Source organism: Acomys russatus, chromosome 29, assembly GCF_903995435.1.
Source record: "Acomys russatus chromosome 29, mAcoRus1.1, whole genome shotgun sequence".
NCBI classification, from domain to species: domain Eukaryota; kingdom Metazoa; phylum Chordata; class Mammalia; order Rodentia; family Muridae; genus Acomys; species Acomys russatus.
This window is the reverse complement of record NC_067165.1, coordinates 14,462,169-14,478,993: the sequence shown is the minus strand read 5'-3', so window position 1 is coordinate 14,478,993 and position 16,825 is coordinate 14,462,169. Positions and strand designations below refer to the sequence as shown.

The window sequence follows — 16,825 nt, the reverse complement described above, 5'->3', positions numbered from 1 at the left end:
ACTTGTGGTAGTTTAAATGAAAATGGTGCCCAAAGGCTCACAGGAAGTGATACCACTGGGAGTTGTGGCCTGAGGCCTTGTTGGGGGAAGTATGTCCCTTGGCTTGGGATTTCAGAAGCCTAAGCCAGGCCCTAGAACTCTCAGCTAGCTCTCCAGCACCATGTCTGCCTGCAGGCTACCATGATGACAATGGACTAACTCTCTGAACTAACTCAGCCCCGATTAAATTCTTTCCTTTATAAGAGTTGCTGTGTCATGGCATCTCTTCACAGGAACAGAAACCCTAAAACAGGCCTGAACCTCATCCTTGCACATGTAGATGTCCAGTCGATCCTGCACCATTTGTTGAAGGACTTTTCTTTCTCCATTGGGTGATCCTCACGCCTTTGTCAAACTCTGTTGTTGGCGCATGGCTTTGTTTATTTCTGGAATCTCCGTTCTAATCCATCCACTATTGATGGGTTGGATATTCAACCAATGCTTCTGCCTGCCTGTCTGTCTGTCTGCCTGCCTGTCTGTCTGCCTGCCTGCCTTTCTGTCCATGTTCACATCTTCTGTCTGTCTAAACCCTGTGGGAAGTACGTTGTTGAGATCTTCAGCTCTTTAAGTTGAAGTGCCTGTTGCCTTTCATTCCCAGCAAAGTTTTCACTTTGTGATTTTGGTGTTGTATTGTTAGGCATGCATATGCTTGTAACACGCCATAATGGACCCTTTTATCATCATAAGATGCAGCTCTGTTCCCAGTAATACTTTGTCTTGAAATCTACTTTTGGGGCTGGAGTGATGGCTCAGTAGTTAAGAGCACTGCCTGCTCTTCCAAAGGACCTGGGTTCAATTCCCAGCACCCACATGGCAGCTCACAGCTGTCTGTAACTCTAAGATCTGACATCCTCACACCAATGCACATAAATTAAAAAGTAAAATTAAAAATATTTTTTTAAAAAATCTACTTTCTCTGCTATTACTGTGGGAGTTACAGTGGTCTCATGGCTGCTGACAGCATGATTAAGTTTTTAAATCCTTTCCAATATGTTTGCAATTTCATTCTAAAACATACTTTCCATACAAAGCCTGTGATTGGGCCTTTCGTGTGTTTCTAGGTTTGAAGCACACACCCCGCCACTGAGTTCCCTTCCAGCCTGGGTCTTGTTTATTCCCCATTCATATTTAGTGTTATGACTGGCGTGGTTGGATTTGTGTCTGTATATTAGCTACTTGTCACTGTGACCACTCACCTAACAGAAGGTATGGTTTTGTGGAGGAGAACCCTTGACGTCAGGAACAGCTCAGGCTCTGCCAGCAAGAGCCCGAGGCTGCCTGTTCACATCTCTTTGGATCAGGAAGCTGGGCAAATACCAGAAGCAAGGCAGAGCAATAAAACACTAGCACCTCTTCCCAACCTCTCTAGCAAGACTCTCCTTCCCAAAGGTTCTGCACAGCTGCAAAAGAGTGTCACTAGTTGGGACCACGTGTTCAAACACATGGGCCTCTGGGGGATGAAAAGAAAATAGATATATGAGATAGTTATCATGGAAATTCAGACAGTAAAGACATTGCAGGCCATAGAGAGCCTGCGGGAGACCAGTGAGCTTGCTGATCTGGCTCCCTGTCCTTCCACAACTAGGGAGCCTAGGCGGTAAAGAATTACTTCCCTTGTGGGAAAAAAAAAAAAATGAGTGACTATGTATTGAGGGCAAAGGGAGTAACAGATGTGCAGCACCTCCGTCTCAGAGAAGAAAGAAGAAAAGAAGTGGGTGGGTGTAAAGCTATTAATGGGAAAGGACAAGAGTGGTGGCAATTCTCATGTCAGCGTTTGGCTGGCTTGGGAACAGACCTCGCGTGTGTTCATCTCATTGGGTTTCCCAGCAGTCACTCCCCTCTGTCATCAGAGAAAATGTCTCACATGACAGGCATCTGTAACACCCACCGGACCAGCCACCCACTGCTCGTGTGCTAACGGCTCTCGCATAATGAGTACAGCCTCTGTGGAGAGAGTCTTGGCACTACTTATTAAGACACTTAAAAATGTTTATAGCATTTACCCAGGATTCCCCATGCATAAATTTACCCTAGGGAAGTAATGAGAGATACACAAAGGCTTCTATGTAAGGGCATTCCATGTGTGGTGTTATTCTCAAATAACAAAGTTAGAAGCCACACAGATGTTCCCATGGAGGAAGAACGGTTAAACCTAGGACACTAGGCTTGTGTTGCCATTAAAATAATACATTTTTTAAGTTTTATTTATTTATTTTTTATTTCTGTGTATGTGTATTTTGTCTGCATGTATGTCTGTCTACTGTGTGTGTGCCTGACACTGTAGGAGACCAGAAGAGAACATCAGAGCCCCTGGAACTGTGATACCATGTGGGTGCTGGGACTCAAACCTAGGTCCTCTGAGAGAGCAGTCAGTGATCTTAACCACTGAGCCATATATATATATATATATATTAGTGATTATCAGAAGATCTTGATCACATTCTCCCCAACCCTGCCCAGATCTATTTGACTTTTTTTTTTTTTTTTAATAGAAGAGGCCATCTCAAAGCACTCATCCCAGTCCTCTGGCTCTTACAGTCTTTCCACCCCCTTTTCCGTGATGTTCCCTGAGCCATCGGTGTTGGGGTTATGTTGTACATGTATCAGTTGAGGGTGGGCACACCATGGTCAGTTGTTCCCTGCATTTTGACCATTGTGGGTTTCTGTAATGTTCTCCACTGTCTGCAAAAAGAAGCTTCTTAGAGCAGGCGTGGTGGCTCATGCCTTTAATCCCAGCACTCAGCAGGCAGAGGCAGGTGGATCTCTGTGAGTTCGAGGCCAGCCTGGTCTACATAGTGAGTCTAGGACAGCCAAGGCCACACAGAGAAACCCTGTCTTAAAAAAAAAAAAAGGAGCTCTTCTTTGAGAGCAGCACTTACCTGTGGGTGTAAGAAAAAGTACTGAAGATGCAGTTAGAGATTATACTGGTTTGGAAAAAAACAAACAAAAATGGGCCGTAATAGGCTCGCCCATAGGTTCCACCAATATTCCAAAAATAATAGTGCCTCAGGAAAACCATGTGTAACGCTGAAACAGTTTGCCTCAGCCTGGTTTCTGTATGCACAGGCTAATTAAGGGTCCCAGGCACTAATTCATGCTGAAGGACACAGTCAGCCTTTTGCTCACCCATCTCGTTCTGTGTGGTTTCCCCAGGGAGAGCCTGCCCATTTCGAGTACCTGCTGTACCCACTGCACTCAGCATCCATCACTGGTCTAGCTACCTGCATCCGGAAGCCCCTCATTGCCACCTGTTCTCTGGACCGCTCCGTCCGAATCTGGAATTATGAAACAAAGTAAGGAGGAGAGAGCTCCACTATTGTCGTGTGTACAGAACGCCAGCCAAGTCTGTCTATGCAAAGTGTTTTAATTAGAGAGGTTTACACAATCCAATGACCTAGAAGCTTTCGGCTGGAAAAAGCCTTTTACTAAGAACCAAATTAGTGAGCTGTCTTTCAGTCTTGCATGGGCTAGAAAAATCACTTTCTGGTTTATTAAATGCTTGCTACATGCCAGACACTGTTCTAGACCCTAGAGACATAGAGGTAAACACCCCACAATGGCTTGCCTTCCATTAATATCTTTGTCCCTCCAGCTTTCCGGTCCCTTCCCCTACCCCGGTTCCTCTTGCTGCAGGGATCACTCTATACCTTTAGCTCCTCCCTTTCTCACATCACTGGCCCAGCCACCTTAGCCCCCTAACAGTTTACTCTTCTGGCACAGCTTTCACAAGGATCTCCAAACCCGAACTAGACCCATATTCTCCTTCACTCTTGCTGCTAGGAGAAATTATTTGTGCAGATAGTCCCTGTAAACCTTGGGCTCTCAGCAGGGCTGAGTGTTCATTGCTAGATGGCATTTCAACCAGTTTCCCGTTGACTGTACTCAGTGCCCACCGTTATCCTTTAGCAGCCAGAATCCAGGAAACAGTCATTACATGAAATAAAATAACCCAGGCACACAAAAACAAATAAAATGGGGAGCTTGACGGGGCTAGGGGTTCAGCTCATGACTCAGTACCCTTTCTCACAGCACACTGGAGCTATTTAAGGAATACCAAGAAGAGGCCTACACGGTCAGCCTTCACCCCTCTGGACACTTCATTGTGGTGGGGTTTGCTGACAAACTCCGACTTATGAATCTACTCATTGACGACATCCGCTCTTTCAAAGAATATTCTGTCAGAGGATGCAGAGAGGTAAAGACTGTGACACCAAAGTCTGTCTTTGGGGGACCCTAGTGGCTTAAAATAGCCAGTCTCACCAGACTCATGAAGGTTGTTTTCTTTTGTTTTGTTTAATTTTTATGTTCACTGGTGTTTAACCTGCATTCATGTCTGGGTGAGAGTGTCATATCCCCTGGAGCTGGAGTTATAGGTGTTTGTGAGCCGCCATGTGAGTGCTGGGAATTGAACCCAGGTCCTCTGGAAGAGCAGCCAGTGCTCTAACCACTGAGCAGCCTCTCTGTCCCCTGCCCATGCTTTTCTACACCCATCAAAATAGTCTGACTGGACCCAAGGCTTTGTGGGATTCCACCTGTGATAGGGCTGAGTATCTCAATAAAGATTAAAGAAGAAAAGCAATCCTAACATAAGAGCCCCAGCTGGGAGGGTAAAAGTGGAGATCATGTCAGATTTCTCTCAGGTGGCTTGAAGAAGCAAGTCTATGATGCAAAGCATCACCTGCCTGGCCTGAGACAGAGCTTCTGAAGACCCCCTGAGGCTCTGTGATAGAAGCAGGGAGCTACAAGATTATTGGTGGTGTCTGGAAACAGGCCTTCCCCACACCCACACCCACACTCTCCCAGAGTCCTGCCTGAACTCCCCTGAAAAAGTGGTCTCCACTGAGATGCTCACCTCTTGCCTGCTCCCTCCTTCCCTGTAGTGTGCCTTTAGCAATGGAGGTCACCTGTTTGCTGCAGTCAATGGAAATGTAATTCACATTTTCACCACCACGAGCCTGGAGAACATCGCCAACCTGAAAGGCCACACGGGGAAGGTAAGTCCGTGACCAGTGGCCAGGGTAACAAGGGGCTCTGAGACGTGCACTGTGCCAGCCACAGGGCTCACAAAATAGCTGCAAAAACAAGCTACAACTGACTCGGTTGCATGCAGCTTGCTGAAGAGGTTAATTTAGGCTGGGATGCTTGTAAGGACTTGGTCCTGGGGAGGGGAGCAGGAGTTACGCAGACAAAGCTGGTGGCGACAACCATCACATGTGAGACTATCTCTCGGACCAGCTCCAGAAAACAGTGAAAAGGAAAGAAGAGAAAGTCTCGGTGGAGCAGGCGGTGAACAGCTGGTTGAGGGAAACAAACCATTGGGGAACAACTGGCTATAGGAGCCAGCTGTTGAGGAGAGGCTGAGGAAAGAGGAAGAAAGACATACTAGTCCATGCATTATTTGTGGTACAAACTGAAAGGTCTTAAAGCCCGGGAGCACTTAACTTTTCTGTCTCTCTGTGTTGTTTGCTTACTGTTACTACTTGGGCCAACCGCAGTACTTTATGTAATGGGAAGTTCAATTTTTTTATTACAGATTACATCCTGATTTTTCTCATTTTTTTACAGTCAATAGGGCATTTAAAAATCCAACAAAGCAAGAGAACAATCTAAGAAAGAAATACAAACAGTTCTGTATAACATCCAATAAAGCATAGAGCAAAAATCAATTTCCCAGCAGAGGTCAGCAAGACCTGATTATTATTTCTTAAACAATACTTGGGAAAGTTTATTCATAAATTTTCCCAGGCTCTAAGCCATTGTGTTTATATGATTGTCATAGCAACATAGCTTGAAACTAAATGTTTTAACACGAAGAAGATTTGACTCACTTCCAATCCCAAACCAACAGGTGTGCTACCCAAGCCTAGGCTAAGTGCCAAGGGGTCCTCTATTATAAAGCACCTGTAAGGCAAGACAGTCCAAGCTCTCCTTCTATTGCTCGCAAAGCAGATTCTAAAGAAAATTTTCTCTACCTAACAGTATCTAGCCAGGTACTGTTATATCAAGATCCTAACTTTTTTCCAAGCAGTTTCTGCTTGGTGGGTGCTCACTGTCAGAGCCAAGAACTCTGTCATTCATTATCTCAAGCCTTTGGCCAGATGCCTTCCTTCAACATTCTCTGTGGGAAATTTTTTTCCTGTGTGAATTTCATTAGGGCTGAGAAATAGAAGGACAATTTTAGGAGAAAAAGCAGATTTCGAAATAGTTTGTAGACAAAAAAATTACACCTGGACCATACATAATATTTAAGGGCAGTGGTGATCAGCCAGAGATCTTTGGAACTTGCCCTTGTGTCTTTAATAAGAATACAAACCCCACAGATAGATCACAGGGAGTGTCAGAGGTCCTGAAGAGTTTGTGGAAGACTGGAGTCTTTTACAAGCCCCCGCCCCATGCATGGAACCTTGTAGATCTTCTTAGTATTTTATACTGTGTCGTCCTTGGTAGCTTTTCACTGAGTCCTGACAGGTACAATAAAAGAATATGGAGCAAAAGACAATAAAACTACTGCAGACATGTTTGGAGAGGCATAAAAGTCAAAGGATGTTCAGATCCATTATCAAAAGCAATACATGCATTTAGGAGTTTTATGGCAAATAAGGTCGCCGTGTTTTTCTATAACAGCATTAAACAACTGAAGCATATCTTTTAAGAGGTGAAGGAAGGCAGGGTTAAGAAAGCTAAAGACTTTGACCTAAGTGAGAATAGCCATTTTCACTAACAGGAGCCATTGGATCAAAAGATTGGCTACTTATAGAAAAAGCAGGAAAAGCAAATGTTAAAAATAATTGAAGCCAGGTCTATAAGAACAGAGAGAGGGGAAAGCCTGGCGTGAATCCGTGGTTCAACTGAAATTAGAGGTAACGCTGTGAGTCTATGGCTTTTAATGCAGAAAGAGGTAGGCAGATCCAGAAAGAGAGACAGGAGCAGGGGTGTCCATGCGTTGAAGGGAACTTAAGGCCAATTCTATACAATTAGATCCCCACAACAGAAGTGTAGCACATATTAAATCATTTTCAAGGCTAACATTACCCTAAGCCAAAAATCAAGCAAAATAGTCTGAAAGAAGAAAGGAAACTGCAGATCTATACCCTTCATGAACACAGACCAGGAAGTCTCAAGACAGCAGAACATTGAAACTTATCGACATACAGGGTTACAGATTGTGACCCAGCAAGGTTTATCATAGGAATGCAAAGCTGGCTTGATACCATAAAACCAACCAGTGTCATCCACTGTATTAACAGGTTAAATAATGTAAACAGCCTCAAAAATAAATGCTTTGGCCTCAGATATTATTAGACTTAGCGCCCTGTGTTGTATTATATGGATTTTACTTATTTTTGTTTGCCTTTTTATTAATTGTATGCGTGTGTGTGGCATGAGTGTAGAGGCCTGAAGCAAGCCAAATTCAGGTTGCCAGAGTTGACAGCAAGCATGAGTTCCCCACCCCGACACCACAAGCCATCTCACTGCTCCTGTATTTTATCTTCATTACACATCCTATAGTACATTGTGGTGGTTGGTAGTTGTTTGGTTTTGAGACAAGGTCTCACTACATAGCCCTGGCTAGCCTGAACCTTGCTATGTAGACTAGGCTGGCCCCAAACTCAGAGATCTGCCTGCCTCTTTCTCTGGAGTTCTGGGGTTAAAGGTGTGTGCTACCACACCTGGCTTATAATACATTGTTTTGATTGCTTCTTTATATAATTTTATTGTGTCTTTTTAAAAAAACTTAAAAAAAAAAACCCTCAGGGCATGGAGGGGCACACCTTTAATCCCAGCACTTGAGAGGCAAAGGCAGGCAGATCTCTATGAGTTTGAGGCCAGCCTGGTCTACAAAGATAGTTCCAGGACAGCCAGGAGAAACCCTGTCTCAAAAAAAATGAGTATAATTGTAAAGATTATAATACTTTCCATATGTCAGAGAGTTAAAGAAAATGTAACACACCATCACATTGTCTCTTGGTTACTTATAAAATTAACAATTGTTTTTTCTTTGATGTGACAACATATTTTTTCTTTATTTTCTTTTTATTATTTATTCACTGCATCCTAGTTGTAGCCCCCTCCCTCCTCTCCTCCCAGTCCCACTCTTCCTTCCCCCTCTCCCCTCAATTCCCTTTTCCTACTCACCCACCTAAGTCAGAGATCAACTGCCCTCAGTCTAAACTTCCTTTGTTATTTCTTGAAAGGCAGATCTGCCGGCAGTCAGCGCTCCAGTTTTTTGTTTATCTGAGGATGTGTGAACGTGTCCTTCATATTAAAATAGAAACTTAACTTTGCTAGACATAAAGGTGGTGGTTCTTGTTGTTCATCTCTGCTTTAAACAGTCTCCCCCTGCTCTCCACATCTCCTTCCTGAGTTTCTGAACAAAAGCCAATGGTTATCTTGGGCTGGTCCTCAGGTGGACCAGTTGGTTTTCTCTTAGTTTCTCATAGCGTTGGCTTGCAATGTTTTGACTGTGCTGTGTCTGGATGTCAGTCTCTTTGCAGTTCTCTTACTGGAAATGTACTGTAGTCTTTGGATGTGTGCACTCATGTTTTTCAACAAGTTTTGACTGCTTTCAGCATTACATACTTATTTGTATTTTTTTTTTCCCCCTGAGGCTCTTCTCTCTCCTCCTGTGAGGATCCGTGCTAAGTTCTGCCATGTCAGAAATCCTGTGCTTAGGCTGCACGCTGTGACCATCCAGTTGCTGAGCTTTAACGGATGAGGTCTTAGTGTTCCAGGCTATCCTTGGACTATTTACCTTTGAAAGAAGTAGGGAAAGCCCTACTGAGAGACACCCAGAGGATTTCTGACATGGCAGAGTTTAGCACGGCTCCCCACATCCTCCTGGTACTCCCAACCCACATTTGCTGGTGCATTTGATGTTCATCCATGGCTCTCTTGGACTCTTAACATCCCAAAACATCTCTGTCCTTGGAAGCTACCAAAGAGAACTCTTGTTGTTGTGGTGGTCGTGGTTTTTTGTTGTTGTTGTTGTTGTTGTTGTTGTTGTTGTTGTTTTGTTTTTCTTTTTGGTTTTTCAAGGCAGGGTTTCTCTGTGTAGCCCTGGCTGTCCTGGACTCTCTTTGAAGCCCAGGCTGGCCTCGAACTCAGTGATCCGCCTGCCTCTGCCTCCCAAGTGCTGGGATTAAAGGTGACCCCACCACCACTGGGCAAGAGAACTCTTAAAGAGTATGGTGGAGATATAAAGAGTTACTGTCTACTGCTGATGGCTCTGGCGGCATGCAGAAGTAGAAGGGCTCAGTTCTATTTAAGGGGCAGGCCACTGAGAGCTTGAGCATGCTCCAATGAGTATAGAGATAATACAGATTGGACTTTTCTTTTTCTTCATTTTATTTTTATTTTTCTGGGGGAATAGATAGGGAGGTCATAGGAGGAATGTGGACATGGAAGGACTGGGAAGTGATTGTGATTGGTGCATGATGTGAAACTTCCAGAGAACCAATAAAACAAACAAAAATGTTATGTGGGAGGAAATATCCATGGGGAAAAAAAAATCCCTGTTGTTCAGATTACATAACCACTTTTGATCTGTCTTCACGGTCCCCTGATCAAATCTACTGTTGAGCCCCTCTAGTGAAGTTTTCATCTTTTACAATTACATTTTTCAACCCCAGGGTATCCATTAGAGTTTTAAAAAAACACTCTCTCTCTCTTTAGTATTTCCAACTTGATGAGACATGTCATCACTTCTTTTAACTCTCCGAGCAAGACTTTCTTGCTTCTTTGGATGTGTTTACACCAGCTGTGTTGGCGTCTTTGTCTGCTGAGTCAATCTGGGCACCTTCCAAGACACTTTCTTTTTGCCTCCTTGATCGCTTTTGTCCTCTTTTTTGGGTATACTCTCTTTAAAGGCTTTGTTGGTTTGTTTCTTGTGTGTTTCCTAACTACTTATTGGCTGGCCATTTTAGACACTATATCACAGCCACTCTAGACACTTGTCCCTGAGAGCTGGCAGTGGGTGGGTTAGTTGGTCAGATGACTGCTTATTTGCTCAATGGCAGAACTAATTCTGTAAAGCCCTTCCCTGTGCAAGATGCAGCCTTTAATGTCCCTGCTTACAGACTTTTTTCCCTTTGTCTTTTTCTTTTTCCTCCTCCACCCCTTTTCTCCTTCTTCTTCTTCTTCTTCTTCTTCTTCTTCTTCTTCTTCTTCTTCTTCTTCTTCTTCTTCTTCTTCTTCTATTGTAGCCTTTGATTTGCCTGTAGATGGCCTAAGGTACTTACTAATCACAGATTTCCCATAAGCCCACTTACCTACTTAGATTGTTCAGCCTTTATTACTAGGTTTGTGTCAGGGTTGGAAGCTGCTATCATCCATCCTTTAGGCCATTTGGTCTTTTGTTTGTTTTGGTTTGTTTTGGTTTGGTTTGGTTTGGTGTTGGGTTTTTTGCTCTGTGGTCTGCAGAGAGTTTAAATGCGCCCTCTCTGGTTCTACCTGAGAGAATGCCTCCTCAGTCGGGTGCATAGTCTTCCATGCTGCCAGGGGTGAGTGCAACTTTACAACTTTAAGCCTGGATTCTTGGGAGGAGTCCTTGAGTCACAGGAACCCACTCTCTTCTGACCTCTGCAGATACTTGCAACCTCAGCCAAACTATGCATCCACCTAAGAGCAACAAATCTTTAAATGTGTGCATGTGCTTAGAAAGAAAGGTTTTTCAAAGATCTAAGGAGATGGCTCCATCTGTAAGATATCTGACACACTAGCATAAGGACCCAGAACCCACATTAAAAAACAAATCTCACCATGATGTCCCACTCTGTAATCCTAGAGCAGGGAAGGCAGAAACAAGTGCATTCCTGGGGCTAGTCTCGCCTGCTTAGTGAGCTCCAGAGCAGAGAAAGACTGTGTCTCTAACAGCAAGGTGGATTGCTCCTGGGGATCAGCATCTGAAGTTGAACTTTGACCTCCATGCACACTGAGCACACACCACAACATGTGCATGTACACATATGTACATACACATTTTCAAAACAGTATTAATAATCTATTCGTTAGATTAGAAAACTAATGTGAGTCAGTCTCCAGTCATAAAGTGAGAAGGAAATGGGAGTACATTGTTTTCAGTGTTTTACAAACATCTTAGAAAACAGATTAATGTGGCCAGGAAGCCATGTTCTGTGCTTAGGACAGACCTCTACCAGGAACAGACATTCTGCCATAACGTAGAAGCCCTAGACTCACCTCCTCCCCCAAGTTGTCACGAGTGTGTGTGTGTGTGTGTGTGTGTGTGTGTGTGTGTGTGTGTGTGTCCATTATTCTCACCCAGGTGTGCCTGCGTACCTTGCAGATCCGTTCACTTGTGTGGAACATAGATGACAGCAAACTGATCTCTGCGGGAACGGATGGCGCCGTGTATGAATGGAATCTGTCCACAGGCAAGAGAGAGACAGAATGTGTGCTCAAGTCCTGTAGCTACAACTCCGTCTGCATCTCCCCTGATGCCAAAGTGATCTTCGCTGTTGGATCAGACCAGACTCTCAAGGAGATTGCGGATTCTCTGGTAAGTCCACCGTCCCTGGCTCTGGCTGTTCCACAGTGTTGTAGAAGACAGACTTCTGGGCTTATGATAGGAAGCATGCATGAGAAAGGCCCTCCTGCACGGGACAGGGCCTCCTGCACGGGACAGGCCCTCCTGCACGGGACAGGCCCTCCTGCACGGGACAGGGCCTCCTGCACGGGACAGGCCCTCCTGCACGGGACAGCACCTGCTGTGTTCTCTATTGGGTCCGCTCAGTCACTCCTTGATCCTCCTACATGGATCAAACTCTGGATCTCCTGTCCTCCATTTTGCTGGTTGTCTGTAACTTCCTATTTACCCCCCACACATGGAGATCAGCAACATCTCGAAACCACTCTTGGGTCATCAAGATAACCCTGGGGAGCCACATGGTGGAAGGAAAGAGCCAGTTTCCACAGGTTGTTCTCTGATCTACACACACACACACACACACACACACACACACACACACACACACCATTTTGCTCACGCGTATATTAAAATGTAATTAAATTAAGCTGAACTCTTGCCCTATTCGGCACCTAGCTGAGATAAAGCCACTGCTATGGTTAACTGTCATCACCCAGGCTTGGCCCTGTGTTCTTTCAAAATCTGTAACCTCCAAATTTTTATATTACCACAATTGACCCCTGGACATAAGAGCAGAGAGGAACTCAGTGAGGACCCTTTATACAGATGTGGCCTATGCCTTCTCCAGCCCAGGGACAGCTGGTCTCTAGCGTCTTGGGTTTTCTCAGCTTCTGTCACAGACTGGCACCTTCGATGTGGGAGGAGGCTCATGGCTACCTGAGACAAGTTTGGAACACAGCTTAGTTAACATGGGGCAACAACTCTTTTGTACAACTCTTTTGTAGGTGGTCTAACCCTAGTTTTTTAGGCAGCTTTTACAAAGCTAGACCAGAATAATTTTCTGTCAGGGCCTAGTCTCTCCCCCTGACACCCCTACTAGTAGATACACTGCCTGATCCCAACGCACCCCGCCTCCCCACACACAAACATTTAACAAACATGTGGGCAGGTGAGTGGGTGGGTGAAGTCGCACGGTCACAAGTAGACGGATGAACAAGCTCCCCGAGAGCATAGCTTCCTGGATGAATTCATGGTCGTCATAGTGTTTGCACTCTGAGGTGTGTTTGTAGGCAGTGAATTCAAGAGGCTACAACTGACCACACTTACGAACTGAGGGGAGCCGAGAGCGGTGGTGGTGCCCACCTTTAATCCCAGCACTTGGGAGGCAGAGGCAGGTGGATCTCTGTGAGTTCTAGGCCAGCCTGGACTACAGAGCAAGTTCAGGTCAGCCAGGGATACACAGAGAAACCCTGTCTCAAGAAACAAAAACAACAACAAAACGAACTGAGAGGAGTTACTTCCTGCCTCGGTGACTCATCTCCTGTCGTCTTTTAAATGTGACTGTAACTTCCTCGGTTACTCCCTGGAATGGCCAGATGAGCTACAACAGGTAAAGGACACGAGACAGTATTTTAGTTAAGGTCTTACTGATGTGAAGAGACACCATGACCACGGCAGCTCTTTTTGTTTGCTTGTTGTTTGTTTGTTTGTTTGTTTGTTTTTTGAGACAGGGTTTTTCTGGTGTAGCCCTGCCTGTCCCCTGTCCTGGACTCTCTCTGAAGACCAGGCTGGCCTCGAACTCACAGAGATCCACCTGCCTCTGCCTCCCGAGTGCTGGGATTAAAAGCATGTGCCACCACCTTGACCACAGGCAACTGTTTATAAAGGAAAACATTTCATTGGCACTGGCTTACAGTTTCATGGTGGGGGAGGGCAGAGGAGGGGCATGGCGGCACGCAGGCAGACATGGTGCTGGAGAAGGAGCTGACACTTCTACATCTGGGGCCACGGGCAGCAAGAAGAGACTGTGAGCCCCTAGTTAGGCTTGAGCCTCCGAAACCTCAAAGCCCACCACCTAATGACACACTTCCTCCAACAAAGACACACCTACTCCAACAAGGCTATTCCCTATAGACTGATGGGAGCCATTTTTTTCAAACCTCCACAGACAGTGTTTGCACATGGTGCCATAGGAAGATTTCCAGCCATTCCTTTCATATGGTTCCTAACACCCACAACTGGTTACTAGTCAAGAAACCATAGCTGGAGAGACAGTTCGGTGGGTAAGAGCACTTGCTGTGTGAGCATGGGGACTTGGGGTGAGATCCCAGTACCCAGGTGTGGCCATGTGTACCTGTAACCCCAGTGCTGGGCAGGTGGGCAGGGGGCAGGACAGAGAGAAAACTCAGGCTTGCTGGCCATCACAACAGATCCAGGATCAGTGACGAGATCCTGTCTCCAAGGAATAAGACAGAGACTTACAGAATAGGATACCTGGTGTCCTGCTGGCATGTACTCACACTGGTATAAACACACACACACACACACACACACACACACACACACACACACACACGAATACCATGTAAGAGTTGAGAACACCAGAAGGCATGATCTCACACTTTTGATCCCAGCACTTGGAAGGCAGAGGCAGGTGGGTCTCTGTGAGGCCAGCCTGGTCTACAGAGTGAGGTCCAGGGCTACCTAAGTAAGGCTACACAGTGAGACCTTGTCTCAAAAATAAAACAAAACAAAAATTAGGAACTCTGAACTGGGGAGGCAGCTCAGTGGTGAGAGGAAGAGAAGGAGAAGCAGGAACCAAGATGTATTTAGTTTGGGTCTTTTTCCAGATCCTTCGAGAGATCTCAGCTTTTGACGTCAACTATACAGCCATCACCATCTCACATTCCGGGCGCATGATGTTTGTGGGCACATCGGTGGGAACTATCCGTGCCATGAAGTACCCTCTGTCTTTGCAGAAAGAATTCAATGAGTACCAGGCTCACGCTGGCCCCATTACCAAGGTGAGAGGTGCCGTCCCACAAAGTCCCAGCCTAGGCGTTGCCTCGCTAACCTACCCACGCCAGCAGCTCCTCGGAGTTGCATGGTTCTCCCCGTTCCTCCCCTGTTTGTTTACTTGTCTATCGCTCACTCACCAGGCACCTGCTGGTTATTCAGACCCATGTCAAAACTGCTAGGAATTCATCCTAGGAAGTAAGCAGTGCCACACCTAATGATCATTTGACACAAAATGGCACCCAATAATGGACCCTTGGGTGGTGCTGTAGGTGGTGCCAGCTAAGTCACCATCAGATTTCCCAGCTGCAGTAAGTTCTACCTACTAATGACCCTCAGATGTCCACTGCTCCCAGACAAAAGGAAACCACACTACAAGATACTAGACCCAACCTCTCCCCGGGATATGAATATAAAGACTACCTTGGAAACGGTAACACAGACAAGCATTTGTAAATAGTCCTATTCCCCCTTCTTGTGAAGTAATGTCCAGTAGCTAAACAATTTAAGTCATAATGGAGGAAAGGGGGAAAAAGTGATAAAAGAAAGACAGACAGAAACAGAAAGAAAGCAACCCATGTCCAGTGGTAGATGGATAGATAAGCAAATGTATTTCACACATACAGTAGAGCAACGGTCTTGAAAGGGCAGGAGACTCTGCACTGTGCTACAACACGGGTTGGTTTAAGAACACTGCACTAAATAAAACAAGCCAATCCCAAGGCAGCAAACATAGCACCATTCCACCCTCACCAGATGCTTAACAGTAATGAAAAGGGACTCAATGGTTAGAACCCCGCTGTGGGAACAGGGCTCCTTGGCCCCTTCCAGAGCTTTTTCGGTTTTCCTGAAGCACGGAGTTTATGATAAGTGGCTGTTGGCTTCCCATCCTACGGCCAGAGTAGACAATGACCTGGCGTCTGCAGGATCTCCAGTGCTGCCTGAAGCCTTAGCCTGCTTGGATTTATTCCTAGGGTACTGGTTCTGGTCCCCAGGGCTTTGTCAACTTCTGAGGCCTTTGGGTCCTTTCCACGTCCCACCACTGCCTACTGTTTGAGTGTGGAACAGTGACTTGGGATTATGTCCATCTGTGACTCACCCAAACTGAGCAATAGAACCTTAATTCATACTTTTGAAAGAAGGGTCTTAAGATTAGATGAAAGTGATAGAAAGTAGGATGGTTTTTCTATGTTCCTCTGGGAGTGGTAGCAAAGGAGGGGGAACTATTATTCAATTTGTACAGCTTTAGCTTTGAAGGACAAAAAGCATGAGTAGATGGTGGTGATAGCTACACAGCTTCACAAATGGACCAGTCATAACTGTATACCAAAAACATGGGTACAATGGTAAATTTTATAGTGTATGTATTTTGCCATAACAAAAAGTGAATGAAAAAGAGTTTTCTGGCATGAAAAATGGATGTCCATAAATCAGAGCCAATGGAAAAGCAAAATTTATTCATGGGTGGGGCAGGGCTGGGGGGAGAGGTTTACACAGACCTCTGAAAAACAGACCCTGAGAAAATGTATGTCTCCTTTATTTGAGATTGGATGACATGAAAGACTTTTAATTATGTCCTGAATCCTTTATTGGCTTACTGTTGCTTTTCCACTGCTGCGATAAAATACCATGGCCAAGGCAGCTTATAAAAAAAGTGTTTAATTTGGCTTATGGTGTTAGAGGGTCAGAGTCCATGAGGGCACAGTGACAGAACCGCTGAGATTCACACCTTGATCCACAACCACAAAGCAGAGAGCAAACACTGGGAACTGCATGAGCCCTTCCCAGTAACACACCTCCTAAACCTCCCCAAACAGTTCTGCCAACTGGGGATCAAGTGTTCAAATATATGAACCTATGGGGCCATTCTTCCCCCCCCCCCACAGGAAAACCGTCTGTTTATTTGATTAAACAAAAATAAAATAAGCTGCATAGGAACAATTTTAAAGTCCAAAGAGACACCAGCTTTGTTTTAAGGCTGCAGTAGCTGACACAGCATCTCCTTGCTACTGCCCAGCCTTCTCTGTGGGGCACAGAGATACATTCAGAAGCCTGCTAGCTCACAGGAGGTTTGGACCACTTCTCCACTGGCTCTTCATCTGCTCATCATCACCTGTCATGCCATCGGCTGGCAATAGGAACATTTAAGGTTTTAAAGGGGAAAACCCAAAAAGGGAGAAAGGAGGCTTGCAAAAAAAATAATATTAATAGAAATACACTTTTACTTTTTAGGTTTTGGGGAAATTCCCCTAGCCACCCACTGCCTCGATGAGCTCAGAAATGCCACAATTCCAAAAGTGGTAGAGGCAGCTGAAATCCCAGGGTGGCTGGCGAGGAGGCGTGTTCCTTTAATCAGCTTGGTGAAAGAGACGTAACTTAGTCACTCTA

At 45.3% G+C, this 16,825-nt stretch overlaps 1 protein-coding gene and 1 long non-coding RNA gene across 4 annotated transcripts in view; one reads left to right on the top strand and one right to left on the bottom strand.

Annotated features, from left to right (window-relative positions):
- Positions 1 to 16,825, top strand: part of Cfap57 (cilia and flagella associated protein 57) — a 76,860-nt gene that overhangs the window by 19,499 nt on the left and 40,536 nt on the right. Inside the window, exons 7-11 of the mRNA XM_051171416.1 lie at positions 3,193 to 3,332; positions 4,069 to 4,234; positions 4,920 to 5,033; positions 11,342 to 11,554; positions 14,272 to 14,445. Coding sequence (XP_051027373.1) covers positions 3,193 to 3,332; positions 4,069 to 4,234; positions 4,920 to 5,033; positions 11,342 to 11,554; positions 14,272 to 14,445 — 807 coding nt within the window. The remainder of the gene's footprint in view (positions 1 to 3,192; positions 3,333 to 4,068; positions 4,235 to 4,919; positions 5,034 to 11,341; positions 11,555 to 14,271; positions 14,446 to 16,825) is intronic.
- Positions 1 to 16,825, bottom strand: part of LOC127211514 (uncharacterized) — a 51,683-nt gene that overhangs the window by 19,240 nt on the left and 15,618 nt on the right. The window contains exon 3 of one of the 3 annotated variants that reach the window (XR_007833429.1): positions 2,918 to 3,314. The exons of the other annotated variants lie outside the window; for them this stretch is intronic. This is a non-coding gene — a long non-coding RNA (uncharacterized LOC127211514). Of the gene's footprint in view, positions 1 to 2,917; positions 3,315 to 16,825 lie in introns of those variants that run through there. 3 annotated transcript variants of the gene reach the window in all.